Below are 12,885 nucleotides of genomic sequence, written 5' to 3' on the forward strand. Positions count from 1 at the left end.
TCTCTCCTTCATTTATATCTCCCATGTGTGTTGTGAGTGTGATTTCATGCATCATCAGTCTCTTTTCTGTTCTGTTCCTTTCTTCCATCTCTTCTCTGTCTCTTCAAAGTCGTACTGCCGCAGTGGTTCCTTTCCTGAACTCCTCCTTTCATTGCTAAGTAACTGGAAGCGTTCGATTAAGCCCCGGCCTTCAGTGTCCTATACGCACTGTAGACACAGCCGAGCTCCCTCTGTATGTGTCAGCCTCTCTGGACATAATGAATGTGCCCTCGATGCTGATCCAGGAACAGTTTTACCTAAATTACAGATTTGTAGTTTGATAATAGGCAAAAAATAAAAAAAACCAATTGCATTTAATATAAGTTCATTATTTAAATAATTATAAATGAATAATAGGTTGTGTGATGCAGATCTGTTTTGCGATCAGCTGAGCAGGGCAGCTTGTCTACCATTTTATTTGTGCACGTCCTACTTTCTGCCTGTACGCCACACTTATCGCCCCCTGCTATGTGCTTGAAGTTAGTTCCTCCAGCAAGAGAGAGTGAATTTAAAACTTTTACAATGTCAAATAACCAGACTTGGTAAATGGATGCACTAAAAACCTTAAGATTGTTGGCATGTATTTCTGCATATTCAGACTAATTTATTTTATGCTATTTGAATGTGTAAGCATCTGGATACAAAATGGAGCTTAGCATTGCGCAAAGCAAAATGTGGGAATGCTCTTTGCAAACTTAGGCCATAAATAATAAAACAATCAAGTGTGTGCATTGTGCATTTAATATTCAAGTCTAACCTATTATTGCACTTTTGGCACCCAGAACTAATTGACACTTAAAATGCAGTGTAACTCGCTTTTGACCCAGGAACATCACTATAGCTTGTGTTTAACAGCACTGAACTAAAGAGAATCCTAAATAACTCTTGATGATTTGCTTAGAGAGTGACAAGATTTAAAACAAGTTTATTCCCCTTGTTTTTCAAGTTTGGAGGCAACCAGTCCAAACCTGAATTTACAGTGGACCTGCGAGGTGGTTCGGTTGAGTGGGCATCCAAAGAAAAATCCAGCAAGAAACATGTCATTGAGGTTAGAGTCAGCTGATTGAATTTCTTAAAATATTCATTGTTAGAAACACTTAAAGGGATAGTTCACCCAAAAATAAAAAATCTATCTATCATTTACTCTCACTCAAATATGAGTTTCTTTCTTTTGTTGAACACAAAAGAAGGTATTTTGAAGAATGTTGGTAACCAAACAGTTGATGGTAGCCATTGACTTCTACATTATTTTATCCATACTATGGAAGTCAATGGCTACCGTCAACCTTCTTCAAAATATCTTCTTTTGTGCTCAACAGAAGAAAGAAACTCATACAGGTTTGGAACACCTTGAGGGTTAGTAAATGATGACAGAATTGTAATTTTTGGATGAAATAGCCCTTTGTTTTAACATTTATGCATACAGAGCAATTTCCTGGTAAATTAGTAGAAGATAATAAAGCAATAATCCACAAGAGACTGTTAATTACATAATTACAGTGATTTTTTCACTAGTACGGGTGTTTTTAGACACAATGTGAATCACAGTGTCTAGAACTCTCTTAACTGTAGAAAAATGGCTTCTTAGTTTGATAAAACATGCTTTTAATTTAATGGCAACAGTATTACAATAAAAGACAACTGTGTTTAGCAAATAGCTAATTTATTAGTTATTTAATAATTTTTATTAGTAATTATTTAGTGTTTATTAGTTATTAGAAATTACACAAAGTTCTGTAATACAATTAATTACTATAACAAATATTCTTACTGTAACTGAATATTCTTAACTCCCACTGACCTGATCTGAACTTTGACCCCTGCAGCTAAAAACACGAGTGGGCACAGAGCTGCTGATCCAGTCTGAGATTGACAGTGTTATCAATGACTGGTTCAGAGCGCTTTCTGAGACCATCAACACACATGTGAGTGAAATACATCACACAGTACAAAATTATGACGTGAACAGCATACGCAGATGTTCAAAGCTACATTGATGTAAATGCGTGTGTTGTAGGCTTGGGAGTCTGATGAGGCCATTGAAGAGGACATGCCTGAGTCTCCAGGAAGTGAGAAACACGACAAAGAGAAAGACCCACGCGACTCAAAGAAAAACAGAGGTACAGAAGACATACATTTGTAAAATAAATCATAACTATTTATGGTTTGTTGAGTCGTGACACACGTGTGTTTTACAGTAGTAAAGAACTCCACTTTGGATTCATCTGAGCAGAAGAAGACCAGAGTCAAACTGAAGAAGTTCCTCACAAGGAGACCAACATTACAGGCTGTCCGGGACAAGGGCTACATAAAAGGTAAAAGACACTGATATAAGCACATACAGCTTAATTAGATTTTGTGAATGATCTACATACAGAGGAATGTGAAGACACCTCTGGTAACCCTTCTGTCTGTTCTCAGATCAGGTGTTTGGCTGCAGTTTGACTGCCCTGTGTCAGAGAGAAGGCACTTCCGTGCCTAATTTTGTCAAGATGTGCATTGAGCATGTGGAGAATACAGGTATTTATCTGTTTGTTTCATTAGTTGGATTGCTAATACATTTTTGAGTTGTCATTCTAGAACTACATCCACTTCCTGTCTCATTTCCCTGTATCTGTTTCTCAGGCTTGAATGTTGATGGCTTGTATAGAGTCAGTGGAAACCTGGCTGTCATACAGAAACTTCGCTTTGCGGTCAATCACGGTAGGGAAGAACAATTTTTTTCTGAATGTAGTTTTTTAAAAAGACACAATCTCGCAAACAGTTCTCACGCACCAGTCTTGTTATTGTTAAAATAAAGCTGAAATAAAATTAAATATTAGATGAAACAACTTAAACTTTAAAAGCTTTAAAGTGCTAAAATTACTAAAAACAAAAACTGAAATAAAATAATTTAAAACTATATAGAAGCATATATCTAAAAATGACAAAAGCGCATAAAATTACTTAAACATATACTAAAATGAAGATGAAAATATAAAGCAAAATCCAATCCAAAATATTAATCAATTTTATGATAGTTTATATACTGTAAATGATGCTGAAATAACACTGTCATGCATATCTCCGACCATGAAAGGTAACAACAAAGTTCAAACAATCAGATTGGTTGTAGAATATGGTGGTTTATCAGTCTGATATTGTGTGTCGGCAGCTTTGGTTTGAATCTGTATGAAGGGTGTGTTTATATGTCTGCAGATGAAAAGGTAAATCTGGAAGACAATAAATGGGAGGATATCCACGTGACTACAGGTGCTCTGAAGATGTTTTTCCGGGAGTTTCCAGAGCCTCTGTTCACTTACGCATCCTTTAATGACTTTGTCGAAGCCATCAGTGAGTTTGTTTGATTGATACACAAACAAATGTAACTGTCTCCTTTTCCTGTTTTAAATGCTGTTTTAAATTTTTGAACATTTTTAAACTAATAAATGAATGTGATGCTTATTATGTGTACTCCTTTGTACAAACGATCAGATGTTCTGCTGTTGTAAAGTTTGTGGTCAGGAAGATGTTTTTAATGTTTTTGAAAGTAAATATTATTACAATTTAAAGCACAGTTTTTTTATTTTAATATGTTTTGTTCCTGTGGTGGCAAAACTACATTTTCTGCAGCCATTACTCCAGTCACATGACAAATCACATAAATCATTCTAATATACTAATTTGGTGATCAAGAAACAGGATTTTGATTAAAAGTTCAAAAGAACAGCATTTATTTGAAACAGAAATGTATTAACATTTGATCACTGGATCGCTTTATAAAAGTGTTAATTAATTTAAATAATAATCGGTAACACTTTATTTTAGGGTCTCTTAACTAGTTGCTTATTAGCATGCATATTACTAGAATATTAGCCATTTATTAGTAGTAATTAAGAACATATTAATGCCTTATTTTACATGACTTTATTTTACATCCGTAATCCTACCCAATACCTAAATTTAACAACTACCTTACTAACAATTAATCAGCAGCAAATTAGGAATTTATTGAGGGAAAAGTCGTATTTAATAGTGAATAAGTGTTCCCTTTTCTAAAGTGTTACCAAATAATCCTATTGACCCCAAACTTTTGCAGTGTACTCTTTTTAATAAGGGGATGTCCATAGAATGGACATTGATTTTTATTATTACACACCCAGAATACTAATAAACCATCAACCACAAGAGGGAGCAGTTTGACTTGGGAATAGTTTTTCTTCCCAATCCCAGATTTGGATCATCAGTAGCATTTTAACCGTACCCTAATCCTGCTTTTTTCATTTTGCTTACTTTTCAGAACACTCAGATTACAAACAGCGAGTTCAATCCATAAAAGACTTGATCAAACAGTTGCCAAAACCCAATCAGGAAACAATGAAATTGTTATTCAAACACCTGAAAAGGTAAGGACTTGCTCCTGTCGTTGTTTTAAATAGAATTTTAGTATTTTATTCACAGGGCCCTTTCCTGTAAGGATGGATTTGTCATTTTGAGTTACTAAGCCTTCCTTTCCAAACCATCATCATTCATTATTGATTTAGGGCCATGCTGGTGTGTGTGTGATTGTTAGAGGTGAGGAGGGTGTGGTCAGTGCTCTGCACAGCAAGCCTCTATGGAGTTATCTCACTGTATCCATTACTGGGACAGACCTGGAGACTAGCCAACTACATCATTATGAGAGAGAGAGAGAGACAGGAAGAGTCTGGAGGGAGGGTGTGCACCACATCCTACTGATGCATTGCCATTGGCACTGGGTGTGATGCACGAGCCACAGAGAGAGAAAGAGAGTCTTGAGAAATATTGAGAGCAGAAGACAGTGACGGAGAGAGAACATGAAGGGCTGTATGGAGGAAAGTGTGACCGTGAGGTGCCATAGTTAATCCAGGCGTGGCGGCCTGTGATTGTGATGCAGTAGGAATGTAATTCAATTAGTTAACAGCCTGTGTAAACAGTTCTTGACTCTGACATCAACCTTGGGAGCGTCACAGGAAACGGCAGATGTGGACAACGCAGTTGTTATGTTGCTGATGCTCCAGGCTCTTGTAGTAGATGTTGTTTAGTGTTGACTATCAGTATGAAGTGATGTCCTCTTTCTGGCGAAGACCCAAACTGATTGGCATTTAAAAGGACCACTTAAATTGCACTGACATTAAAATGTTGGCCAATATTACATTTATATGCTATTTCTTTTATTTTTATTTATAAATGCATAAATAAAACGCTAAAAAGTACAGTCATTTTTCTTTTAAGTGAATTTAGGCATCACAACATTATAATGTACATTATGAAAAATGGATAAGCATTTTGAGATTTGCTAAAGATTACATTTAACAGTTCTATTAAATTATTCATGTTTTTTTTAAGAGGAACTTTAATTGAGTTTTAGATGATGGCAAATACAGTCATATCGGCACACTTGGTAAATATGATCAAAGAAGGCTGTGAACATTAATCTGCATTATTAATCCTTTTGATTTCTTATTTAAAAAATTCACAAAAATCTAACCCTTTTATTCAATACTTTTTCAAACCTCCATTTGTCAGTTTAACAGCTCTAAATCTTCTCCTATAATGCCTGATGAGGTTAGAGAACACCTGACAGGAGATCAGAGACCATTCCTTCATCCAGAATCACTCCAGATCCTTCAGATTCACAGCTCCATGTCAGTGTTTCTTCTCTTCATTTCACCTCACTCATTTTCTACAGGGTTCAGGTCAGAGGACTGGAATGGACATAGCAGAAACTTGGTTTTGTGCTCAGTGACCCATTTTTGTGTTGTTTTTGAGGTTTGTGTTTGGATTATTGTCCGGTTGGAAGATCCAAACATGTCCCATTATAAGATTTCTAAAAGAGTCAGTCACTTGATTTTGTATCTGTTGGTATTTGATAGAATCCATGATGCCATGTGTCTAAACAAGATGTCCAGGACCTCCAGCAGAAATATAGGCCCACAACATCAAAAATACAGCAGTATATTTCATTGTACACATGGGGTACTTTTTACCCCTGTGTTCACCAAACCCATCTTGAGTGTTTGCTGCTAAAAAGCTCATTTTTAGTTTCATCTGACCATAGAAGCCAGTCCCATTTGAAGTTCCAGTCGTGTCTGATAACTGAATATGCTGGAGTTTGTTTTTGGATGAGCTAGGAGAATTTTTCTTGAAACCCTCCCGAACAACATGTGGTGATGTAGGTGCTGTTTGACTTTTTTTTTTAAGGTTTTCTGACCCCGAGACTTGGAGAGTCTTTGGCCACTCAAACTCTCCTCCTCACCGTGCATTAGGACGATATAGACACACGTCCTCTTCCAGGCAGTTTCATAACATTTTCTGTTGATTGGAAATTCTTAATTATTGCCCTGATGGTGGAAATGGGAATTTTCACTGCTCTAGCTCTTTTCTAAAAGCCACCTCACTAATTTGTGAAGCTCAATTATCTTTTGCTGCACATCAGAAATATATTCTTTGTTTTTTCTCATTGTGATGGATGATTAAGGGAATTTGGGCTTTGTTTTCCCTCCTATTTATATTTCTGTGAAACAGGAAGCCATGGCTGGATAATTTCATGTTCATAATTACCCTGGAGTGCTCAAGATTGTGAATATGAATGGGAATATACTTCAGAGATATTTTACTCATAAGAATTTCTAGGGGTGCCAGTAATTGTGTCCAATGTGTATTTGAGAAAAAAAAAAATTCATAATGATATTTCTCCCCATTTTAAATTCTTATTCTCCAATGAAAGGTTAGATTTTTGTGAATTTTTAAAGTAAAAGATCAAAAGGATTAACAATGCAGATTAATTTTCACAGCCTTCTTTGATCATATTTACCAAGGGTGCCGATATTTTTGGGCATGACTGTATAAAATAAATTTTAAAATGGAGGATATGAGGATGCACAATTAAATATCCAATACTGGCTGGTATATCTGTCAATCAGTTTTTTTTATAATATCTGATCAATTATTATTTATGTCTACAAAAAATAACTCGAAAAAATAAACCTTGTGGACGTAACTACATTACTGTTTTTTAAGTCTTTTAAAGTTTGGAGTTTTTTTTTTTTTTTTTTTAAAGAAGCCTCTTATGCTCACCAAGGATGCTTTTGTTTGATCAGAAATATAGTAAAAACGGTAATATTGTGAAATATTATTACAAATTAAAATCACTGTTTTCTATATATAAATTAATATTTTAAAATGTAATTTATTCTTGTAGTGCATAGCTGAAGTTTTAGCAGTCATTGCTCCAGTCTTCCGTGTCACATGATCTTTCAGAAATCATTTTAATGTGCTGATTTAGTGGTCAATAAATATTATTTTTTAGTTTGTTTGATGAATAGAAAGTTTAAAATAAAATAAAAAATTGATTGAAATAGAAATCTATATTATAACTGTATTTACTGTCACTATTAATCAATCTAATGTGTCCTTCCTGAATAAGAGCATTAATTTCTTTCAAAATAATTTTTTTAACATTAGCGTATATAAGCTTACATCTTTTACTTGGGACGTTTTAGGCATCAGGCTGTTTTTATTCAAGAGCCAATGACTGGTAAAACGACTACTGTGTGATTTACCTGAAAGGAGATAGAAGAGTCCCTACTAAAACTACTATTTTTTTTTTCTTGTAGATTTAGGTTTATGAAGCAACTTTTTATTACCATAAATTGTTAACTGTACCTCTGTTATCACATCCATTCCATCCCGTAAAATAATCATGAGCTATAAAGCTGCTTCCTCAGTGGCAGGTGAGAGTCACATGAATCTTTAATCATTCTGGGCTTTCTTTAGGGAGTTGTCTTGTTCAGTCTAGTGAGGTCTGATCATTTCTACAGTATTTCACCTTAATTCTGCTCTCACCCATGAAGGACAGTGGTCAAAGTGTCCATTGCTTCCTCTCTTAGAGATTTGCTATATTCTTTTGTAAATCTGAAATGACTATATTTTGACATGTCTGTGCATGCACATAATTTTAAGACAAATTCAAATGTGTTTTTAGGGACATCACCTTCACACCTTCAGCATTCTTTAAATCAATTCAAAGTTAAAATGAAGTGGGAAATAAATAAAGAAAACTCTATTTTCACTCTACATATAGAGTGAATAATTTTCCCCATGTTGTTGTACGAGACTCTGCCTTACTGTGTAATTCTGAATGTAATTCGAGACCGGTATTGAGTCTCAATCGTAATTGCTATATCAAACACTCACAATGACATTTGCCTTTGCTTCCATTTGCATTTAAATGGCTCTTGGGCCACTGTAAGTCAGAATGGAGGACGGAGGCATTGTGTTCCAGAAAAATTATGATCTGACATTTTGCTGTTGCAGGGAAAAGGCATCTGTATTTGTTTAATTTAAGCACAATACCCAAACATTGCAATTTCCCAAAACCATTGTTGGGAAGATTTTGCATTTTAAATTCACCTTTCAAGATTTCTTTGTCAGACAAACGGAAGCTCTTTATTCACAAAATATGGGCTCCGCTATTGATGATGGTTATATTTTTAACCAATTTACAGGAAAGAAAGACAAGACACTTATTCTCTCTTTCTTTTTCAGAGTGATAGATCATGGCGAGGTGAACAGGATGACTACCCAGAGCGTGGCTATCGTGTTCGGCCCAACCCTGCTGCGGCCGGAGATCGAGACGGGCAATATGGCGGTTCATATGGTCTATCAGAACCAGATTGTAGAGCTCATCCTTCTAGAGTATGACAACATTTTTGGCAGGTAGAACATCTCTACGTGAGAATCAATCCAGAGAACACAATACCAGAAGTTTAACATCTCATATCCATCGCACAGAAACACACCACTGCTGTGGACCAAGCTTAATAGAGTATATAAACAAACATAAGTGGATTTACTGTGACATATGACTGGATATAAGCAAAGAAAACGAATGCGGGAAGGTTCTTTATGCACTTAATATTTTTTTTTTAAGTTTTGAGGATATCCACATTTTTCTTTCTTTTTTTCCATTTGGATTGCCATTCCTTGGCTTAGAATAAGCTGGATGGACGTTTGGACAATTATGGATGGTCATTAGTCTCCAATATGCACTTTTTTTTTTTTTTTTTTTTAAGGGAGAAATGGGAATATTTTCCTAAGTTAGACACTGGAATGGACTTTATCTTAGCCAGTATTGACGACTAGAATGAAAACTGACTGAGCGGACACTTTCGAGTCTCACCAGATTGAGTTCTTTTCAGTGAAATGTTTAAAAGAAATACTGATTTTGGGTTTGATTTATTCAGACACAAAACTAACTTGTATCTGGGCTCTTGCGGGCTCAGAGTTTTTGTTTTCTTCATTTTTTCCTGTGGAATAAGCTGAAAGTGCACTGTATTAGGAGACAGTATTATTTGACAATGACTACTGACCTACGGATAATGGGGTCGATTTAATTGGACAATGATTAATAATCAGTATTAGGAGAGAAACCCTGTTTCAAATTGGAAAGACTCTTGTTTTTTCCATATCCACCCATGTTTGCTCTCCATCCACACCTCCCTAAAGTTTACTGGAAAAGTTATGCGCCTTTTGCTTTAGGACTTCATGCTACTGGATAACAGAAATGCTCGTCACACAGTTGTGTCATCTAATAGAGAAACTAAAGACCCTCCCTTCAATGAAATATCAGAACTTTCACGTGTTTGAGGTCAAAACTGTTTTTTCCTTGGAATAAATGGACTGTGTTGTGCTGAATTGTGTTACAGTATGCAGAGAACCAGATGTGAAACAGTGTATTGTGTTTAAAAGCAAGAGCTCTCAAAAACAATCAGAGATCTTGTCTCTTGCCCTTGTATCTCTCTAGGCTTACTGGAAAAAGAAAGGTGAGCTGCTTAGATCGGCATTTAGGTCTTACACGGTTTCAGATCAATACAGAATATTCATCTCCTGTTTCCTGCTCTGCCCCTGGATGGAAAGGAGCTTGATGATAAATTGACAGGATGGTACTGGAAATAGTACTGCAGTTAGTGTTAACTGAAGGTACGCATGGTGAACACCTTCTCTGTCTCGTTTTTAACAAAATTCTGAAAACACATGTACAGATTACTTTAACAAGAACTTGAACCTGTTGTGCAAAAAAAAATACCAATAATGAAGTGTGATGGCTTGAAGTTGTGTGTCAGTAACAAGTGAAAAGATCTAATTTTGTTAATGTACGAATGAAAGAAATGAGTATTAGATGGGACGGGGGAGGAGTGATGTCATCACGCGTTGTGAACTGCACATTTTGAATGTAATTTTCAGACTAAGTGCTGTTTCTGATGTCTAATCCTAATTAAAAAGACAAAAACTCATGGATAATATTAAAATGATAATGCTTGAGTTATTAGTCTATAGTGTTTATTTTAATTTTAAAAAATCCTATTTATTTGAGCAGAGCATTCTGTATTTTAAAACATTTATTCAAGAGCTTCATTAAAACACTGTAGTAATTAATTTAATTCAAAACACCCTTTACCAAAATATTAATTTCCTTAAAGCTTAAATGTATGGTGTTAGGTTCACTTTATATAACTCACTCTGTTTTTCTAGACAGGAATCTATGAAAAAGTGACATGGAAAATGACAGAATAGTGACTGGGTGGAGATCAAATCAAACACCTGCTTGAAACCATGAGCTGTACAAGCTAAAAAGAGCAAGACTTTCCAAATGAGAAAACAATTAGCTCATATCCATAATTCATAGCTCTGACCACACTGCTGCAGCCGGGGCCCCAGAGGTGTCAGAATTGCACACCATATGCTGCTGCGTGTCTGTGGGGCAGAGGTGCCAGGAAAGCCCCTGGTCTTGTGTGTCCGTGGAGGCCGAAGTGTGGTGAGGAAATTTGAGCAAGCCATTATGACCCATAAAACATTTATGACTTTGACTCTTCTTTTTTCCTCTATATGTCTATCATTTTCTGTGTTGCATCTTGCTCAGTCTGAGTGACAGACTCTGACCAAGAACATGTTTGTGTGCCTAAAACGTATATGACTGAAGACTTTCATAAACTATAATTGAGTTTGCTTCTTCAGGGATCCATTTTCATATTTGCGTTTTGGAGCCAACTAAACTGAGTAATCGTGTTCATTTAAAAAAAAACCATTTCACGCATTTGCTGCACTGTGCAACCACTCCGATACGAATAAAAAAAAAAGTGCTGTAAGTTAAACTCTGCTGAAATGAGTCTATCAGATCAAGAGGAAAAGAAGAAAGACAAATCCTGCATCTTTGACAGCAACACAACTTGGAATAATTTGCATGTATGGGGCGGGCAGATTAAATCAGTTTATTCGACAGGGTAACTACCATTATAGGGCTACATATAAATCTAAACTGTTTTTGTGGGCTGTAAATCTGTATGCATGCAGCCTGAATGACATTTATAGGAATGTCCTAGCAGCTGATAAGCATCTGTCTGCTGTTACTTGAAGCTTTAAATGTATAGTAGAATGTGATATTATCAGGGTTCAAGATACCTTTTGTGCGAAATAATTGATCGTTAATGCAAATATTGCAGATGGAGATGTAAACCACGTCGGATACAGGGCAAACATAATGTTGAAATCCATTTCCTCTTCCTAATTGGCTTTTATAAGGCAACTGTGTAAATATTGATGGTACTTTCATGTAAAGTTGTGCTTATTCCTCACTTGAGACACTCCTGAGGCTCCTGTGCTTAAATGCTCCATTTACCGAGTCTTTGCAAATACCATCTCAAGTATCCTTTAAAATAAACCCCAAATGCACACGGGCATTGGCTAAAGTAATCATAGGAGTACTTCAAATGTTATCTGCCCATGCTTTGGTATTAATGAAGTTCGCTTGGTTGGACTTGATGGTTTTGCATTGGGAAATTCAATGCATTTTAAATGGACGCCTGCTTGCGGGATTTACATAAGGTAATTGCACAAAGCTGGAAATACTAGGTCTGCAATAGGGCCGTTCCCTCTTCCCGTGCACTAATACAATCAACCCCATTAAGTAGGCCGTAAATATGGAGCTGCTGTATCATACGAGCCTGACAGATAATGGATTCCTCTGCTTGTCCATTTACTCATCCTGGGTGAAGCCTGATTGGTTTATCCGTACTCCGTCATCTGACCCAGCATTAAGAGCTTGTAAATTCTGCAGCAGAGAACACCTGAAGAACCCTGCCTGGAGTTTTATAGAGTATGTGTGCCAATATGCAAATATGGGTCATTATACAAAATTGGCGCCTCTTCCAGGGTTCCTTTTTTGCAAGATTTAAAACATTCTGTCCGACACATAGTATTTGAGTGTTCAGATATGCACTGTACCATCCGTGATAAATGATTGCTTTGGGAAATTATGCCTTAAAAGTAACAAAACGATTCTATTTGACATTAAAAGTCTTGAAAATAACAAAGTGCTGCTTAGAAAATTTAACACAGATATTCCTGCAAATATCAATTATCAACTGTTTACTAAACAAAACCATAAAAAGAGATTTTAGTTGATCACTTTACCATTGGAGTGAGCATAAAAGGCTTAATGCACAACTCTTAAAAAGTTTTTTAATAAATGTCAAATAAAGTAATAAGATAACAACAAAATGCTAGCTTTTATTTCTATACTTTTGTTCACATAAAAATGTGCATATTTGCTAAAAGACAATAAAAATCATTTTAAATGTTATTTAAAGGTATTTGTCATTATTTATTTGACTAAATTATTTATAAAATAAAAATAGTAAATATAAATATCAGAAAGTTTTCTGATGCATTTAGAATAATGTCCATAGCAGCACAAGCTGGCATCAAATTGTAGTTGTTGAAGTAATTTTTTACACATGCACTCTCAAAAAGCTCTCACTGGGGTGTAACACTCTCAGAAAAAAAGGT

At 35.7% G+C, this 12,885-nt stretch overlaps 1 protein-coding gene across 5 annotated transcripts in view; it reads left to right on the forward strand.

Moving 5' to 3' along the window:
• LOC306857824 (rho GTPase-activating protein 12-like) overlaps positions 1-10,906 on the forward strand; it is a 63,469-nt gene extending 52,563 nt beyond the window's left edge. For 3 of the 5 annotated variants that reach the window (XM_079398018.1, XM_079398019.1, XM_079398020.1), the window contains 9 exons: positions 986-1,087; positions 1,866-1,964; positions 2,057-2,159; positions 2,238-2,354; positions 2,461-2,559; positions 2,665-2,742; positions 3,238-3,372; positions 4,319-4,424; positions 8,587-10,361. In XM_079398018.1, the coding sequence (XP_079254144.1) occupies positions 986-1,087; positions 1,866-1,964; positions 2,057-2,159; positions 2,238-2,354; positions 2,461-2,559; positions 2,665-2,742; positions 3,238-3,372; positions 4,319-4,424; positions 8,587-8,761 (1,014 nt within the window). In that variant the 3' untranslated portion in view covers positions 8,762-10,361. Of the gene's footprint in view, positions 1-109; positions 233-985; positions 1,088-1,865; positions 1,965-2,056; positions 2,160-2,237; positions 2,355-2,460; positions 2,560-2,664; positions 2,743-3,237; positions 3,373-4,318; positions 4,425-8,586 lie in introns of all 5 variants that reach the window. The other 2 variants (XM_079398017.1, XM_079398016.1) reach the window with 2 other exon arrangements.
• The last annotated feature ends 1,979 nt before the right edge of the window (positions 10,907-12,885 follow it).

This window comes from Barbus barbus (assembly GCF_936440315.1).
Source record: "Barbus barbus genome assembly, chromosome: 38".
In the NCBI taxonomy this organism is placed as follows: Eukaryota; Metazoa; Chordata; class Actinopteri; order Cypriniformes; family Cyprinidae; genus Barbus; species Barbus barbus.